Source organism: Rousettus aegyptiacus, unplaced genomic scaffold (genome assembly GCF_014176215.1).
Source record: "Rousettus aegyptiacus isolate mRouAeg1 unplaced genomic scaffold, mRouAeg1.p scaffold_m13_p_10, whole genome shotgun sequence".
In the NCBI taxonomy this organism is placed as follows: domain Eukaryota; kingdom Metazoa; phylum Chordata; class Mammalia; order Chiroptera; family Pteropodidae; genus Rousettus; species Rousettus aegyptiacus.
The window spans coordinates 40,509,476-40,527,756 of NW_023416285.1; the positions used below are offsets into that span (position 1 = coordinate 40,509,476).

Here is an 18,281-nt window from a genome sequence, read left to right on the forward strand (position 1 = left end):
TGCCATCTTCTTAAAATTTAAATAAATTTTAATACATTTTATTTAATAAAATTTAAATAAATCTTTTCACTCCCCTACTTAAAACTTGGGCTTCCTCCTTACCGAAGCCTACCCAATCTGCAGGGTCTGTCTCTTGACCACATTTCCATCCTTGCCTCATGGCACACTCTACAGTAACTGTCTTTACTCCGCTTCCAGAATGTTCTGAGCTCTTTCCTGCCTCAGAACCTTCATTCATGCCGTTCTCTCCTTATCTGACTGGCTTCCACTCTTGCTTCAGGCTTCAGAGAGGCTTTCCCTTAGGGGAATCCTCTTCCCCAACTGTCTCCTTTTATATCGCTTACCACATTTAGGACAGGTGCTAAATCTGTTTAATTAAATCATCGAAAATCAAATGAACGAATAAATGAATAATCAGGAGAGGGATAATAAAGTTAAAATAGGGACAATCATGAAAGAAGGCAGATTTGAGAGGCACTAAAGAGGAAGTAGGTGGAATGATCACATAAGAAGAGTGAGGAAAAGCATCTTGGATGATGCCCAGGTAAGGGATGAGGCATTCATGTGGGTGATGTTAACATGAACCCAGATAGAGAACTTGAGTGAAGCAAGTTCGAATGGGCAGGTTTATGAGTTCAGGTTTAGGAATGTTGAGAATGAGATGCCTCTGAGATATATCACTGGAGATGTCCAGTAAATGTTGGCACAAGGTATGTAGTTCATGAGAGAGATCTAAAAAGATTTGGGAGTTACCAGCTTACGGGTGGGTACCAGTGGGAGCTGTGGAAAAGATCACTGCATAAATAGATTTCAGAAAGAAGAAAAGGAAGAAAGTGAATAGTGCAAGAAGGAACACAGAAAGAAAGAGAGTCATAGAAGCCAAAGAGGGACATTTCTAGAATGTCAGATGCCATGGGACCAAATGCCAGAGAAAGGCTGAAAAGAGCCCACAAAATTTGGCAATTAAGAGGCCCCTAATGCCCTTGGTGAGGGCTTTCCAAGAGGCAGAAGTGAGACTGCAGAATAAACAAGAGGTAAATTAAAGTTGTCAAAACTCCCAATATTTTAATCTGGTTCTGGTTAAAATTCAAAACTGTACGTAACAAGTTGTGATGGAAATCTTTAAGGGACAGAGGTTGTTGACACTAAGTGCTTTTGCAAACCCTTACATTCAGCTAGTAGACTTTTTCTTTTAAACCCAGAGAGAAGGATATGTAATATTTACATCTGTTACTAAGAATATGGAAAGGAGAAAAAGCTATGCGTGTGAAAAAAAGTAATACTTAACCATGAATATACATTCCTCGTCATTGCAGTTTTTGTTCACTTTATTAAAAAGAACGAAGAGCTTTGCAGCCATAGTCTGTCTTTAATAGTTGCTTCCTGTGGACAGTAACCTATGATCTTAAGACTGAACATGTTTGTTGTGGAAGTTAACCTGGAGTCTGTCAGAATGTTTGCCACTGGAAGTTGAGTTAGCTCTCCAACAATGTGATGAACCCTCTGACTTTGATTTCTCTAACTTAACAATTAATCTGCATGGATTCTCATGCAAATTAGGAAAATTATCTTTAGTCTATCATCCTTGCAAGATTTTTACAACTAAAATATTTGTTTTGAAATTGAGATATAGGGGTACAGGGGATGTAGATGGAAAAATTTTAAATTCTTTCTTCAATTAAAAAAATAAAAATAAATAAAAAATAAATTTAAAAAATGAGATATAATTGACAAATAACATTGTGTAAGTTTAAAGTGTACAATGTGCTGACTTGAAACTATTCATTTCTTTTTTTTAGAATATAAGGCAAAGTCTCCCTCTTCCAGAGATAAAGAAATGGAGCTACATAGATGTCTTCTTAAAAGGGCTCTTCTGTCCTAGGACATATCATTCTGTACTATGATTATATTGTTCATGTCCTCATTTTCATTACTTCTTTAGATAGCAGTAAGTTTCAAGTTAAAGACTTTTTCACACTAATTGATTATCTGTGAAGTACATTATATTTTCTACTCTGTAAAATATTTACTGAGGGCTTAGTGTTTTTCTCAGAGGTTTGTGGTTTACAAATGTGTTAAAATGTAAATTCTCTGTGATATTTCTTTTAAGTATTCTTTACGATTGTTGTCTGCCTTATGAAGGATTCCTCCCAGGTTGGGAGTACTGATGAGTAAATTATAGGGAATGTTTTAGGAGGTTAATTCCACTTGCTTACAAGGACAATTCTAATCCTGTTTCAAAGTAAGAGAGGAAAGAATGAAGAAAGGAATGGAGGGAGGAAGGAAAGGAAAGAAGAAAAAAAGGGGAGGAAAAGGAAAAGTAGGCTCCTAATAATTTTGTCTTTTTTGCCTTTCTGTGACATACAGAAATATTACATTTTTAAGATATTGACTCAACTAACTTTTCTTTGTCATTTAGATTATTATATTTAAATATAAGAGATTTGAACAATTTTATAGAATGAATAGAGAAAGCCAAAAATGTATTTTTATCAGATTCGGCAAAGACCTTTTTTTGCCTTTTTCAAAAATCTTCTATAATACTATTCCTTTCTTTAACTTCAGCATCTAACCTACACAAAGAAATGCCATTACAATTTATAATAGTAACTATAAATAAATAATAGTAAATATAAGTAAGTACTTTCATAGTGAATTCAAAGCTAATTTAGGTTCAAGTGAGAATAAATCCTAAATTACAGAGAAAGTGGGATTACTTAGTTCCCATATTATTTCCATCCTCTTGCTTAAGCAGACTGCTTTTAAAGACTAGAGGCTAGAACTAACCAACTGGTAACATGGAAAATAAGCTCTTAATGGGCACTTAGTTGCTCCAAATGTATGCCCAATGAGAACCTATAGTTCTTAGAACCCACTGATAGATAATTCAGCCATTGTCAACAACCTTTAGGGAGATTTTTACTCTTACTACTATTATATGACAGCATCCTAGGATCTCTTCATGTATTATTTCCAATCTTCATAAACTCTTTCCAAATAAGATGAGGAAACAAAGGTTTGGAAAGGTTAAATAACTTGCTAAAGCTTATCTAGTGTGAAAGTAATAGAGTTGGGTTTTGAACCCAGGTCTCTGTGATGCAAAAAAAAATCTATATTTTCTTTCAATGTCAAGCTGCCTTCTGGAAACCCACCTAGTTCATATTAAGAGCTTTTAATATGTAAGGCATAAGGCTAGGTACATTATCTCATTTACCTACAGAGTAATGAGTTTGTTATTGTTGGTCATTTGATATTGATATTGCTGGCAAGATTTTAAAACTAGTAATTAAAAAGATGATTTCTGAGCAACAGGGAAAGGACTCAATCATTAGGAGTCAGTAAGGCTTTGCTAGGAGTAAATCACACTGGCTTATCCTCACTTCCTTTTTAATTTGTTCAACAACTGATAGATTAGAGAAGTGGTGGAGTTTATTCAGACAGGCATTTGAAAAAGTCTTTCTTATTTACCTGTTTCATGAAGAGTCTGAGATAGATGATAAAATAATTCAGTGAATTCCACCCAAAGAGCTTTGATTAATGGACCAATATTCTTGGACCAATCTCTTTTGATTTATATAATTAATTCTGCTGATACTGTGAAGTTGATCTGTAAGATGAATGGCTCCAAGATAATTTTAGCAGATTGGAATGAGGAGTATAGTAGATTCTAACGAGATGAAATTTAACAGAGCTAACTGGGAAGTCTTCCACTTTTTTACCCAAGAAAAGGAGCGCGAATACTAGCTGCGGGACACAGTGTTTTACCGTTTTTGGTGAGGAGACTAAGGAATCATATGAATTATATGAAGAATCAGGTGACGAGAGGATGCATGAACCACAGTACAGTATCTGGATGAGGATGCTCATGGCCCCACTTTCCACTCTTTCATGGTGAGGCTCCTGTAGTGCTTTCAAGGAGACTGATAAACAGAACATGTGTGGGAGGGAGTTTGTATGATGTGGGTTCATGTTTCCAATTACATGATCAACAGTTAAAGGAACTGAAAGGTTTAACCTAGAGAAGACTTATCAGAGATTGGATGTCTGTTTCCAAACTTCTGATGGGCAAAATTGGAGAAGAGATGTGGAAAAGATACTCAGTATAGGTGGATGTGGAGGGTAGAACTAAGAGAGGAAGCTAGACTGGACTAGACCTTGGTTTCATATAAGGAATAACTATCTGACATAGCCATAGAAAAAAGTAATGAACTACTTCAAAAGAAGTAAGTCCCTTAACCTGGAACTCTTGCTCAATCTGAGGCAGGATGACTGACCATTTGAGAAAGATTTTGCAGGAGAAATTGTAGCATGCAGTGGAGGTTTGAATACACTTCCACTAAGATCCCTTCTTAAACAGAGATTCTACAATACTATGAAAACAAATCTTTGCTATGTAAAATATGTAGCTACAGATATAAGGAAAAAATGTAATTAGTGTGAAAAAGAATAAAAAGCATAAAAATTCTAAAATAAACAAGAAAATCCAATCAGTTATATGACAAGGTATGTCTCCCAAAACTCCAGCTATTCCGTTTATTCATCTGGCCTAGTTCCAAAACTTGTCAGTGCATCTGAAAACCCACTTTCCTGGGCCATATATGGAAGGTTCTGATTTAGTACATCTGGGGAAACTGTAATTTTAAAAAGATATTACCTTGGTGATTCTGATGTTCAGGCAGTTTTGGGGACCACTAAAATTCTAAACTTACTTAGAGGGGTACTTATATTTTGCATAATAAACATGTATGTATGTATGTCTGTATGTATGTATGCATGCAAACATGGTTATGCTTGAAAAAATTCAATTATAATTTTAATAAACTTGCTAATATTTAAGGCCACTGTAGTTTAATATTTAAGTACCCTTTCTATGATGGGAGCAAACTCAACTTAGGTATTCTAAGCTCTAGCTTAGAGCTTAGAACATAAAAGTTAAACATATCATACCTCTTGCTTTGTAACTTTTAATGTAATGAACAGATCATTTCTAGCTGTTCAGCATTTCTCTTAGATAACATGTTTTTAAGAGTAGTGAGATGTTCCTTCCTAAACAAATAACAGAAAATTTCAGAAAATTAGTAAGAAAAAAACCAAGAATATGGATGTTGTGCATACAGATATACCTTTGAACTTAAAAAACTTTTTTATCTTTAAGTTCTCACCAGGATAATCACAGTCTCAGAAAATGTAAAAAGTCACATCCTGCTAAAGCTCATTAAGAGCTTCCTAGTATTAGTAAAAACCAGTGTGGAGATATGAAGTAAATCAATATTCAAGTTCTTAAAATGATAAATATTAAAACTTAAATGTTACTTTAATCGTTTATGTTCAACTAACAAATTTTTTTTATTTTTTATAAATTAGTAAATAAAAATTATTTTTAAGGAAGCTTTTAGCACTTAGTTAAGTAAATTTAAGGTGGCCTATTTTATGTAGTAAGAAAGCATTATTAAAGTATTGATTAAATTTTAATTCTCTTCATAATCAAAGAAAGGGGACTCTTTCCAAGGTTGGCGAGAATTTTTAAGCATTTCTAAGTATAAACTATAAGAATGATCTCCTTTCCCAGAGAACTATGGTAAGAGGTCCTGGTAGTTATAAATCTCCTTTCTTGTCTATTTGCAGAAAAGGCTTTAGAGGGAACACAAAAGAACTCCACCATCCTTTGATTCAGAAGATAAATCAATTGCCTGTGACTTTCTGGACTTTGAGGCAAACAGTTTCTAAGACTCATTTCTGGCTAAGCCTTCCCTATCCAAAGGATGCAAGGACTGTGGAAAGAAGAGAAGAAGAAAGAGATGAGTCTGCAGTAAGTTTCCTGTAGAGTAAAAATCCGGTAAATACTAAAGAATGAAGGCATCCACACAACACACCCAAATCTAAAACAAGGGGATTTTTAAATCTATCTATCTATCTATCTATCTATCCATCCATCCATCCACCCACCCACCCATTCATAAAAGCAATATTAGGTGACATTATTTGTATTTCCTGAAATTTATACTTGGAAAGTCATTTTGCTGAAAATAATTCTTACATACACTTTATATTAGTTGTCATAATAATAGTGACACTGTAATTATTGTTACAATATCTAATGCAAAAACTTTTACTTAGTTGCTTAGTGTATGGCAGGTTGCTATGGTACAAGCATCTTAAAGTGAAATGATCACAAATGACAATGAACTGGCCAATCGGACAATACTGAATTGTAATTGAAAACAGAGAACTTATGAATTAACTCTTCTAGTGCAATATATAACTCTTTTTAATTATTATTTTGACAGGGCAAATATTTTTAAAACTTTTCCTTAAGTGGAAGGAAATAGTCTACTTACAGATGCACAAGACTATGAGAAAAAGGAGGTATGTAGCCAGTTCCCGTAAAACACTTTTAAGGTATTTCTCTCGATTAGTGTTGCTTTCCTCCATGAGTCTTGTTCCCCAGAGACCTTCAAAATAATAATAAAACATGTCATTTTATTTTTTAAAATCTTATGAATGGAAAGGGGAAAACACATAAATAAAAAGCATAACCTCTAAGGGAGCTTCTCCTATATTTTTTTAGCACACTCTGAATATAATTGGAAAATTGTTTTAGCAGGAGTATTTAGTAAAAATTTAGAAAAAGAACAGGAAATGAAAGCAGCCTAAAAGAGAAGGTTAAATAATTGTGCATACACATCAGCTCTTATATGGGAGAGGACACAACCTGGTACTATTCTTATCACTAAATTTAGTACATGAGGAAACTACATCGCAAGTGATACCTTTTAGGTCACCCCTGACAAAAAGACATCCTAGTTGGAATACCATTTCCCTACGAAAACATCTATCAAGCGTAAAATCTCTCCTCTGTGCCCATCTTTGTCCTTTAAGAAACTCAGTGCTGACTGACTATACTAAAAATGCTTAGCTTAACAGATTTTTTTAAAGTGCCAATTAACATATAAGCTTTTACTTAAATGCAACAACTTATCTGACTTCTCTCTTTGGAGAAAGACTAAAATCAGCAACCATGTTCTACATTTTCGCAGATGGAAAAAGTGTTGGGCCAGCTGAGCAAAGATGACATAACCCTCCACGAGCTTGCTGGAGAGAGTTACCACAGTCTTGGACTCGCAGACAGACATGGTGGCTGTCCAACCCCCATTAATGAACAGTGTGGTAAAGTCACATTGCTGGTTACTTGGAAAAAGCCTTAATGTTTTCCAAAAAAGACAAACTTCTCAATCCTTTCAGTCGGATTAGGTCGGCTGTTAATGGTAGCCAACCTGGCCGCTGCATGTTGCCTCACTCTTATTCCACAGACTTTAATCCCTTCAATCACCGAAACTCACAGAGCCACTTAATCACAATCAATCCCACACAGAGAACAGGGGAAAATGGTATGTGGTATTTTAATATGAAGCGATGACTTCATCACTAGTGTTTATGTATTCTCAAGTCTTATGAATAATACATTAGTTCTACTGCTAAATTTGGGCATTTCATTTCCTTTTCTTTTTTCTCCAAATTTCCTTTAGGAAAATTAGCATCTGAGTTCAAATTAGCATCTGTGTTACGCATCATAGATTTCACCACACTGAAAGTGGAGCATAACTTATGACCAGGTTTGCTTCTGCCAAGATCTGGTAGTTGTCAGGGAATTACTCACTCAGAAGAAATGCAGCAAGCAGAATGTTTGTTCGCTGAAACTCTGTCATATTAAAGAATTATTACAAATTTAGATGACATGGAAAATTACAACTCAGAATAACACAGAGGCAGCCAAATATTAGGCTCAGTAGCCCTGGACACAACCACACCATTTCTTTGAGTATATTTCTTTTGGAGGCCAGGTCTAAAATATAAATGTAAGTAGAGATTGCTATTCTCTTTACTGTCAGGAAAGATTGTTGCCTTGCCTGACTTAGTGATTTCATTCTTTCCCATGGTTTACAAACAATTATGCACTGTGGAATAGTCATGGTTCTTAATATTTACAAATGGCACTGCTTGACCTATAAACAGAAAAACCAAACTCCTTTCAAATTTTATTCACACTCAACTTGCAGTGGTCTATAGCATTTAATTCTAGCTCTCAAAAGAAACATTTCAAATGAAAAGAAACAAGCACCTTGATTTATACTTCTATAATGTACTTTCAAGTATATACTTTTTCTAAATTACTCTATCTCCTCAAATACGTATTGCTTTAAAAATTTCATCCAGTTTCCCCACTGGGTGTGTATGCTGGGTCTGTCTCAGGGTATAGGGACCTCTGTAGATTCTAATGGGTGAGAAATGGTTGCATCCATAAATAGGAAAAAAAAAAAAAAAAAAGCAGTCCCGTAGTTACTTACTTCCCATATTTAGCAGAACTGAGAGAATAAGAATGGTTAAGGATAGAGTTCATGTCCAAAATGGCAGCATTCTTCAAAATCAACTGTCTTTTCCCACTATTTTGTGGGGGGAGAATCTTCCCAGCATTCCAGGAACTCACGTTCAGAACACAGGTGTCTGCAGCTGTTAGGGAGAACGTGATAGGAGGGGACACCAAACAACATACTAACTACTTCCTTCATGTTTAAGAAGGTGCCTAGTTAATTCCACAGCCCAAAGTTGGAAGACATCATCTAAACTATGTCTGTTCCCCTGCATGGTATTACTTATTAATACAAATATAGGAGAACTCTGAGATAGATAACGCAAAACACAAATGATGGCCCAAACATAAATGACTGAAAAAATGCCATCTTTGCAACTATTTTATCCAAATGTTTCCAAAACCTTTTTATTTTACAATATATTTTTAAAAATCACAGAGAGAACATAACTAATTCCTGTATCTCTCACCCAGCTTCAACAATTATCAACTCCATACCAACACTGATTCATCTAAACCCATTCCTCCCAATTATTTTGAAACTAATCCCAGCTATCATATCATTTCATCCATAAATATTTGTCCCATTGTTTAAAGATTCAGTGTGGATCTTTTGAGTCACATTAACTCTACCCCCATTTGAAATACACTAACCATCTAAGACTTATTGATCATGACAAGATGTAATGTGGAAATCTGGAGTCAGAATTTGTATTCAAATGAGAGCTCAGCCACTTATGGGGTATGAGACCTTCCCTAACTCCTTGAGTCTACATTTCCTCATCTAAAAATAAGAAGAGTACCTGTTTATAGGGTTGCTCTGGGAATTAGAAATATTATGTGTAAAGCACATACAGTGTTTGGAAGAGACCTATCTATAGCTTCAAAAACAGCTCCAAATCTTCAAAATGTCCTACTTTATGTCAGAATGGCATAAAGACCTAAATCCATGTGGACTTTGAATTCATTGTGAATTACCTGACCAAATGCTCATTGCATTTATATCATAGAAGAATCTTGTTTTTGTGCTCAGACACATGTGGGGCTTGTTTAGAAAGATAAATATTATTTTTCCTAATATTCATTTAAATTGCAGAGATAACTTTAGAAAGGAAGTGACTTTTTGCTCCTATTGGTCTATTTTCTGTAGTATAGTAAGTTGTTACCTTATATGACATTGACTCCTGAATCTTGAATTCTTAGGTCTCTCCTGAGGTGCAGATAAGTATATGCCACAGCCAATCACCAGTTCCACCTGCATATTCCACAGACAACTCATACTCACATACCTAAAACTGAGATGATTCTTTTTTTTTTTCTCTAGAAACCTATTTACCCTGTTTGGATTAATGGTACCAAGCCAGAAACATGGGTTTCATCCTAGAATAGGCACTTTTCTTAACCTGCACAGGGAGTCGGTCTACAATTCTGATGATTTCTGTTTCTTCAATGTAGCTCCCTTCTATCGCAGCTGGCGTGCCCTTATCGCATCCTTTATCACTCCTCTTTCTCAGTCAGACCTCTCCTGACCTAATTCTCTTAGCAACCAGTGCTATCTCCCTCACCTCATTCTCTACATTCTGGATAGAATCATCTTCAGATTGACATGTGATCATATTGGCCCCGTCTGAAGCTCCCACTGGCTCTGTCTGCGGAATAAGGTATCAATGAGCTACTAGCTCCATCTTAACTTGTTATTTTTTCCTCCTCTGACCATCCCCACCCTCATCCTTCAAAACGTACCTCGTTTCACTTTTTCTGGCTTCTCCCAGGTAGAGCCGGTCCTCTCCTCTTTGGGTCCCTCCCATATCTGGGACCTGACATTGAAATTATTTACTTATATTTCTGTTTTCCCTACTAAACCGAGCTCCTTGAGAGTAGAGAACTTGTATCCCTAGTACCTACCACAAAGGAGACAGTCCATATATGTTTGTTGACTACACAGATTGTTACTTGCATAACCTATCGCAACCCCCTGAGTAGCAACCTTCCCTTAAACTGCCCCCCAGCAATGAAAACACAAAATCTCATTTGTCCAAAATTATAGTGCAAATAAAAAAGGAAAAGAGATGGCATGAGGTTTAGACTAAAACAAAGGGAAACCTAAAAGGCAAAAACAACCAAAGTGTTGATCACCTGATGAATGGATAAACAAAATACACACACACACACACACACACACACACACACACACACAATGGAATATTATACATTTATCAAAAGGAATGAAGTTTGGATACATGCTACAAAATCGATAAACCTTGAAAACATTATGCCAGGTGAAATAATCCAGACAGGAAAGGACAAATACTATATGATTCCATTAATACTCGAGGTACTTAGAGCAGGGAAATTTATAGACAGAAAGTGAAATAGAGGTAACCAGGGGCAGTAGAGGAGAGGGAATGGGGAGTTATTGCTTACTGGGTAGAGTTTCTGTTAGGGATGATGAAAAGGTTCTGGACAGTGATGAAACACCATAGTGAATGGGAAAGAAGGTATCTATTTGTTATAGCAGCTTAGCCCACCCTGAACAATACAGCTAATACTTTATGATTTCTATAAGAAAAAAAAAAAAACAAGCTTATATGTATAAAAAAATAGAAAATGACTTTAACAAGTTGATATATCCGGAAAACACATTCAACTTTCGAAATGCAGAAAAAGTGATAACTCATGTATTGTGCCTAATTTTATCTTTTCACTAAAAAAGAGTTTGCTATGAAAAAAGTAAAAGTGGTTATTGAGGAAACCTTTAAGGGTAGGGCAGTCTTTAAATCTTTCAGCACCCCCTTCACTTTCTTTGGTCCAGACCTTCATCGTGTCTTCGCTGGCTGCCTCCTACCTGGTCCTCCTGCCTCCAAGTTTCCCTCTGCAAGCTCTCCTGCACAGCACACTGCCTGACTCATATTCCCTTTCAGCATGTTCTGCTTCTGCTCAAAAACTTTGAACCACTTCCTAATAGTCACGGATTACTACTTAATTACTTGGTTAGACACAACACTTCCCACCACCAGGCCTCAAACATTTCCTCTTTACTGTCTTCTGCTAAGAGGACAGATCTAGTGTTCAAAGAGCAAAACTGACCATTTGTTGTTCATCTTGAGTTCATGTCATTAAACAGTAACAGAAGAGCATGTCGAAGCTAGAATGGACCTGGGAGGTTCAACGTTTCCATTTTATAAATGGGAACCTGAGGCCCAGGAAGTGTGAATGAGTTATATGAAGTCACAAAGACAGGAGACTGTCAGGGAAGCTCCTGACCACTCCAAATTTAAGTAATCTCTCCTACCTTTAGAAATTGCAACCTACTTTCTGTTCTGATCCTAGGGCACTACTAACATAACACACATAACATTTTTGTCATTGGTATTCCAAGAGGAAAAAACATCACAACTCATTCATGGTTACTTATTTCACTTTTCTGGGTTTCTGTCTACAGGAAAATGGTGATGTGCTATTTTCTTTTTGTAGCACCTAGCACAGTATTATTTTCATGGTAGGTGCTAAGTATTTAACAAATGTTACTTATTGAATAAGTGACAAGAATGTCAATTATATTTCTTCATTAAAGAAAGTAAAATTTATTCTAAAATTTTCTGTACTTAGGATTTTCCTGAGTCTGTTCTACTAATTAGACCATTGATAAGGTATGACTTGACGTTTAAATGTGAGCTTATTCATCGTGAATTTTTGGAAAATTTTATTTAAAATAAACTTGTATATACACTCATATAAATATATATTATATATTTCCTTTCATTATTCTCCATTATTGAGTTTATTCAAAGAAGACTAAATGTGTTTTCAAATGCTTAAACTGAGTTAAAAGGATCATGAGGTACTATTACTTCCTAATTTGTAAGAAACTTTTCTTAGTATTTTAAAAAGTACATTTAAAACAATGTAAAAGAATACAGATGACCCTTGAACAATATGGGTTTGAACTGCACAGGTCTACTTATATGGGTATTTTTTTCAATCGACAGGTGCCAGTTCAAACCCCTGTTTTTCAAGGGTCAACTCTGCAGCTGGGAACCTACATACACAGAGGGCTAACTAGAGTTATTCAAGGTCAGTGCCCCTAACCTCCTGGTTATTCAGGGGTCAACAGCATATAATTTGTTTGAATAGTTTTGAACCTTAAAAGATATTAGGGGTTTTTACTAATATACTCACACAGGTCATTTTAAAATGATCTTTGTTTACCACCATGCCCTGAATCAAATTAACTAACAATAAGCAATTATATAAAAGTACCAAAATGTACACTTTTAGAATTTATGACTTAATTTATATTTATGAAGTACTTACGCCATGGGAGAAAGTTGTTAAACATTTTATATCTCATTTCATTTAATTCTCCAAAGACAAGAACTAAGTGTTATAATTCTCTCTTTAAAAATAAATGTAAATATTGGGGATCAGAGGGGTTAAGAAATTTGCTTGAGGTCGCACAGCCAATTGGGTTGAACTGGAATTTTTGGTAGTAGAACTGGGATTTGGGTGTAGGCCTTACCTTGTAGTAATCATGTCATTAGAAAAGCACCTGAGTAGTTTTTGTTTGTTTGTTTGTTTGTTTATACAAGAGTTTCAAAACTGACAGGATGGGAAAGAGAACATTTCCAAAAGAATTGAGAAAGAAAACTTAAAAGGAAACTAAAATAATAAAAATAATTAAAATAATCTGGATGCTAAGAGCGAATCAACTCTTTCCCAAGGATGCCTCTGACAAGACTTTGCAGAAAGAGGATCTCCATCTGCTCTCGGAAAATTTGTGTCCTCTTAATGGGCACTGGTAAATTTGAAAATTCCTTTCCTGCCTTTTGGAGAGTTGGGTGCACTGAACTCTGATACATTTGACACAGCTGGTATCTGGTAACTTCACTGTTTTGTTGGAATTTCAAAGAACATGAATTTATTTTAAAACATACTTCCAAGTTTTTTAAACAATGTAACCTTTCTTTACAACTGTTTTAGGAAAACGCCTGGATTAGAAATGGCCAAATAACTGTTTTCAAAAGATACTATTTTATTCTATTCGCGGTATTCTCAACAGCACCCCCTCCCACAACCAACCACACATTCACCAAAACAACATCAATGACAACCCAATGACACTCCTCCCACAACTTGGATAAGACTGTACTGCTACCTTTCGAGAACAGGATGAGGGCTAAAGAGGGCTCAAAACCTGTGGAAGGCCATGTACACTAATGCAGAATTTTCATTTTGATTTAGTGAAATTGGCAAATACACAGTGGGACCACCATTTGTTGTACTAGAATATTCATTGTTTCTCCTACAATAATGTTAATAATAAAAACCCCAGATGTACCCTTTCACTTTAATACGGCTTTTACTTATTTCCAGAAATAAAAATACGCTGACATTTCTTCTTCTAGAAGAAGGAGGTATCCAATAAATCTGCACCGACAAGGGCGCAGTGGAATTCGGTGGTGGGTACCGGAAATAGAGCGGAATTAGCAGAGGTCGGGAATGCGCTTCCAAGGGAGGCGGGGACGCAAGGGGGATGCGAGGTGGAGCCGCGGAAAGCTGCCCGCAGCGGGCGATGGCTCTGGCCGGCGCCCGCGGTTCTGCTGTGAGCATCGGCCGGTGTGGGTCTCGCTCTTACCTCGCAGCCCGCGAACCAGCCTCTCGGCCCAGGCCACCCGCGGCGGCTGCCCGTCCAGGGGGAGGTGGCGATGCAACGGGTCCGCGCCGCCAGCCGGGCCGGCGCTCGGCGGGCCCTGGTCCTCTCGCCCGCGCCGCCTCCCGCTTGGGTGCCCGGCGCCGTGGTAGCCCCGCAGGGCCCGGCCGGCCGCGGGGCTCACGGCCGAGGAGGCGGCCGACCTCCGGCTGCCCGGGCGCCACTCCACGTCCATCTCCACCACCATTCCCCCTTCCTCCCCTTCCACTTCTTCCTCCTCCTCCTCCTCCTCCTCGGCCTCGAAGCCCGGGTTGTCGCGGCTCCACGCCTGCCGCGAGCACGACGAGTGCGGGGGAGACGGCGACGCCGAGGCCCCGGCCGGGGGGTCGCGCGCGGCCGCCTGCCGGATGCGCTCCATCTCCATCTCCATCTCCAGGCCGCGCGGCTCGCGGAGGCCGCCCGGGGCGAGGCCGGCAGCCACGGCCGCGCCGCCCGCCATCAGCCGGCCCGGGCCCGGCTGCGCGTCCGCGGGCTGCTGCGGCTGCACGCGGCTCGAGTGGACCATCGCGGTCACTGGCGCCCGGCGCGCCTCCGCCCCGCGCCGCCCGCCGCAGGAGCCATGTTCTTTTCTTCCCGGGGCCCGCCGCCTGCTGCTCCCCGCCCCCGACCGCCCGGCAGTCCCGCGTCCCTCGCCCGCCCCCTCGGCCCGCCCCCGCCTCGCCCAGCGGCCGCGGCGCGCTCCTGGGGCAGGCGGGAGGAAGCCGCCCCCGCGGCCGGCGCGCTCGGCGAGCGGCGCCCGGGCCCGCGTTCCAAGCGCGGCCGGATCCGGCGCGCGCGCCCACATTCCATTCGGGTGAAAGGGCCCGGGCGGGGACCGCGGCGCTGACCCGCCTGCCTGCGGGGAAAGGGCTCTCGGAGCTGTCACTGCCAGCGCCACCCTGAGGTATTGCTTAGGTCCCCGCACACCGCCAGCCACTTCTGCCTCGATTTACCAAGGTGCAGACACAGAGAAAAGTATTTTGTGGGATGGTGTGAATTAGCGAGATCTATTCCGAGTTGGTCTGCAGCAAAGACAAAGAAATCTTCCCTTCATTTGTAAACTACCAACAAACTACTCATGCTGACTTCTTCCTTGGCTTTTGGTGGCTCAGCTCTCCCTGGTTCCGATACTTTTGGGGTGGTTTCTTCAATCTTTGGTTGGCTACTCTCTCCACGCGCTGTGAGACCCTAAGGACTCAGCCTTGGGACTCTCAGGTCGCTGGCGCTCCCAGAGTGAGCTCTTCCCCACCCACCATCCCTCCCTCTGGCAGGGGCCAGCACTGGCCTCTGAGTAACAGAAGTCTACATCAGGCCCCAGGTCCAGAACTTTATTCTCACTCCATCAAGCACATCCAACTCGATGCTCTGAAATCATCTCAAAGTTAACCTATTCCAAACTAAAGTTATCTTTCCCTCTCCTCTGTTAAGCCTCCTTCACCTCCTGTATTCCAGTTGAGTTTTGAGGCATCGCTGTCTCCCTCTTCCCAAGCTACACTTCCTCATGATGTCCTCATCTCTTCTCATCCTACTCCTAGTCTTTCCCAAATCGTGTTACTCTTGCCCTAGAAGTATATCTTTGATAGGACCTCTGTTTTCTCATTCTTTTTGTCAATGGCTTAATCCAGGGCCCTTATGGTAATGTTTTGTTCCATATTAATACAAGGAATCTGTCAATTCCACCTCCATTCTCCACTTAAGGGACTCCACTGTTTCTAAATTATTTTCCAGAACCAAAGTTGCTCATGGGACACTAATGCTTAGACACCTCTGTGGGCTTGTGACAGCTTAAAGGATAAAATTTAATTGCTATAGTTTGGCTTAGTAAATTTTCATAATCTGCTCCTGTATTTGTCTGCTGGGGCTGCTATAACAAAAGCATGGACTAGGTGGTTAAACAACAAAACTAATTTTCTCATAATTCTCGAGGCTAGACATCTGAGATCAAGGTGTTGTTGCCAGGGTGGGCTTCTTCTGAGGAGTCTCTGTCTTGTATATGGCAGTTTTCTTCCATTGTTTTTCCATTATCTTTTCTCTGCAAGTGTCGGTGCCCTAATTTCCTCTTCATATAAGGACACCAGTCATATTGGATCATGTCCTATCCTAATGACTTCATTTTAACTTAATTACCTTTTTAAAACCCCATCACCAAATGCGGTTTTATTATGAGGTACTAGGGATTAGGACTTGAACATATGAATTCTTGATGGGAACATGATTCAGCCCATGACAGCTTCCCATCTACTTTTCTAGCATGATTCCCCCTCTTGTGCATCCAAGTGCAGCATCCTTTGTTGCTTCCCTGTGTGCTCTTAACATGCTGCTTGTTTTTAGGTGATCATGGGTACCTATCACCTGATCCTGCAGTTTATCCTTTTAGTTATCCATCTTTCACTTAACTGAGCTTCTCAAAGGCAGGACTGGTGGATCTGGAGCACAGACATAGTTCATGCTACCCATTAATTCATATCCTGTGCAGTGAATCAGGAGCTGGGTATGTTGAACAGAATATGACACAGCTCCGGTTCTCAAGAGGAGACAGACGAATAAACCAGAAATAGCTGTCCTGGGTTAGGGTTGTGATGCCTGTCAGCTGAGGAATCTCCAAAGATGCTGAGGCCTTGCACAGCACTATCAGACGGCATGGGCAATGGATTCTGAAAAAAACACATGGCCGAAGGAGAGCCAGGTCTGAAAAGAGAGCACAGAATCTGAGCCGAAGGGTTCTGCTGGAGAGTAAATCTAGTGCAGTGTTTTAAAACTGCGATCAGGAGACCATCACTTGCATCATTTCCATCATTGGCAGCACTTATTGAAAATATTGATTCCCACTTATATGTGGGGTATAACCCTAAAAGCAACAAATGAATAGGACAAACAAACAGAGACTTATGGACATGGACAATAGACTACTGGTTATCAGAAGAGAGCAAGGCAGGGGGGAAATAAATAAAATGTAAATAAATTAATTTAAAAAAATATATCGATTCCACTCCAACCTGATTAATTCCCGATCTCCAGGATTTCAGGCCTGAAATTCTGGGTCTTCTCAGAGAATTCTGGGGCAATGTGTGCTTGAGAAGCACCGATGTGTCCCAAATAGAAGGGCTTTCATGAAATACGTTCCTAGTGCATTATCACCAGTGATGCCATCACCTGGAATCCCAGACTTAGAAAAAATGTCAGCAGTCTTTGCGTTGAAGTACTTTTTGGCTTGAGCTTACAGTGCGCTAACTGTAAACCCTGGGCTCAGATTCTGCTCTGCCACTTCCTAGTTGTGTAACCTTGGGCAAGTCGCTCTTCTTTCTCACACCTATAAAATGAGAATAATTAGAATGTCCACCTTGTAGGATTGTTGTGAGGATTAAAAAGTTAATACAGGTAAGGCACGTAGAACACTGGCATATTGTAAATGCTCAAATGTTGGCTATTATTAACTCATATCTTAATTATGATAAATATTTTCATCGTTATAATTGTGTAATTGGAAGTCTTTGTCCCAACCAAACTGTGAGCTTCTTGAGGATAGAGGGTCCATGCTCAGCACAGAGGGTTTCATAACAATACTTCTTGATTACCCACTATGCTCCAGGCATAACACTAGGACAGAGTGCAATCAATGAAACAGGTGAGAAGCCCGGCCCCTAAAGAGCTTACATTCCCTGAGGATTTGTTGAGGCCATGAATGGATATAGTCAGGTGCCATCGTTTTCAGTCATAGAACTAAACCTTTGACAAAGACTGAGAATTCTTCATGTAGAGAGCTCTTTAAAAAACTGTCACACACCACAACTGCTCTGGGCTCCAAGGACCTAAGTGAAGAACTTAAGCCCACATGAAGCTATGACGGGTCAGTGCTCAAAATGCTATTTTCAGTTTTGTGATATCTTCTCCAAAGAGGTTTTGATTTTCCACAGTTCAAGGTTTACGATACAGCGGATTACTGCTTAGTGTGTTCATTTCTTGTCTTACTATTTTTTCCTAGCAGGTCTATAGTCCAGAGACCTAAGGAAGAGACTACTGAATGGGAAAATACCATCAAGGAATAATATAATAAACAAATTAATGCAATTACTATCTATTGAGTTTAAATTTTGTGCTTTTACTATATAGCAAATGATATTATTATTTTATTTAGAACATACTAAACAAAGTACTATTTGGATAGATCCTTCAGGGAGTTATAATCTCATTGGAGTGATGCATACACTTAGTCTAAATAACAAT

At 39.3% G+C, this 18,281-nt stretch overlaps 1 protein-coding gene across 2 annotated transcripts in view; it reads right to left on the reverse strand.

Moving 5' to 3' along the window:
* Window positions 1-14,666, reverse strand: part of PKD2 (polycystin 2, transient receptor potential cation channel) — a 53,418-nt gene extending 38,752 nt beyond the window's left edge. Inside the window, exons 1-2 of one of the 2 annotated variants that reach the window (XM_036227724.1) lie at window positions 14,004-14,666; window positions 6,339-6,452 (exon numbers count right to left, since the gene is read on the reverse strand). In XM_036227724.1, the coding sequence (XP_036083617.1) occupies window positions 6,339-6,452; window positions 14,004-14,583 (694 nt within the window). In that variant the 5' untranslated portion in view covers window positions 14,584-14,666. Of the gene's footprint in view, window positions 1-6,338; window positions 6,453-8,345; window positions 13,979-14,003 lie in introns of those variants that run through there. The other variant, XM_036227725.1, reaches the window with a different exon arrangement.
* Between the last annotated feature and the right edge of the window lie 3,615 nt (window positions 14,667-18,281).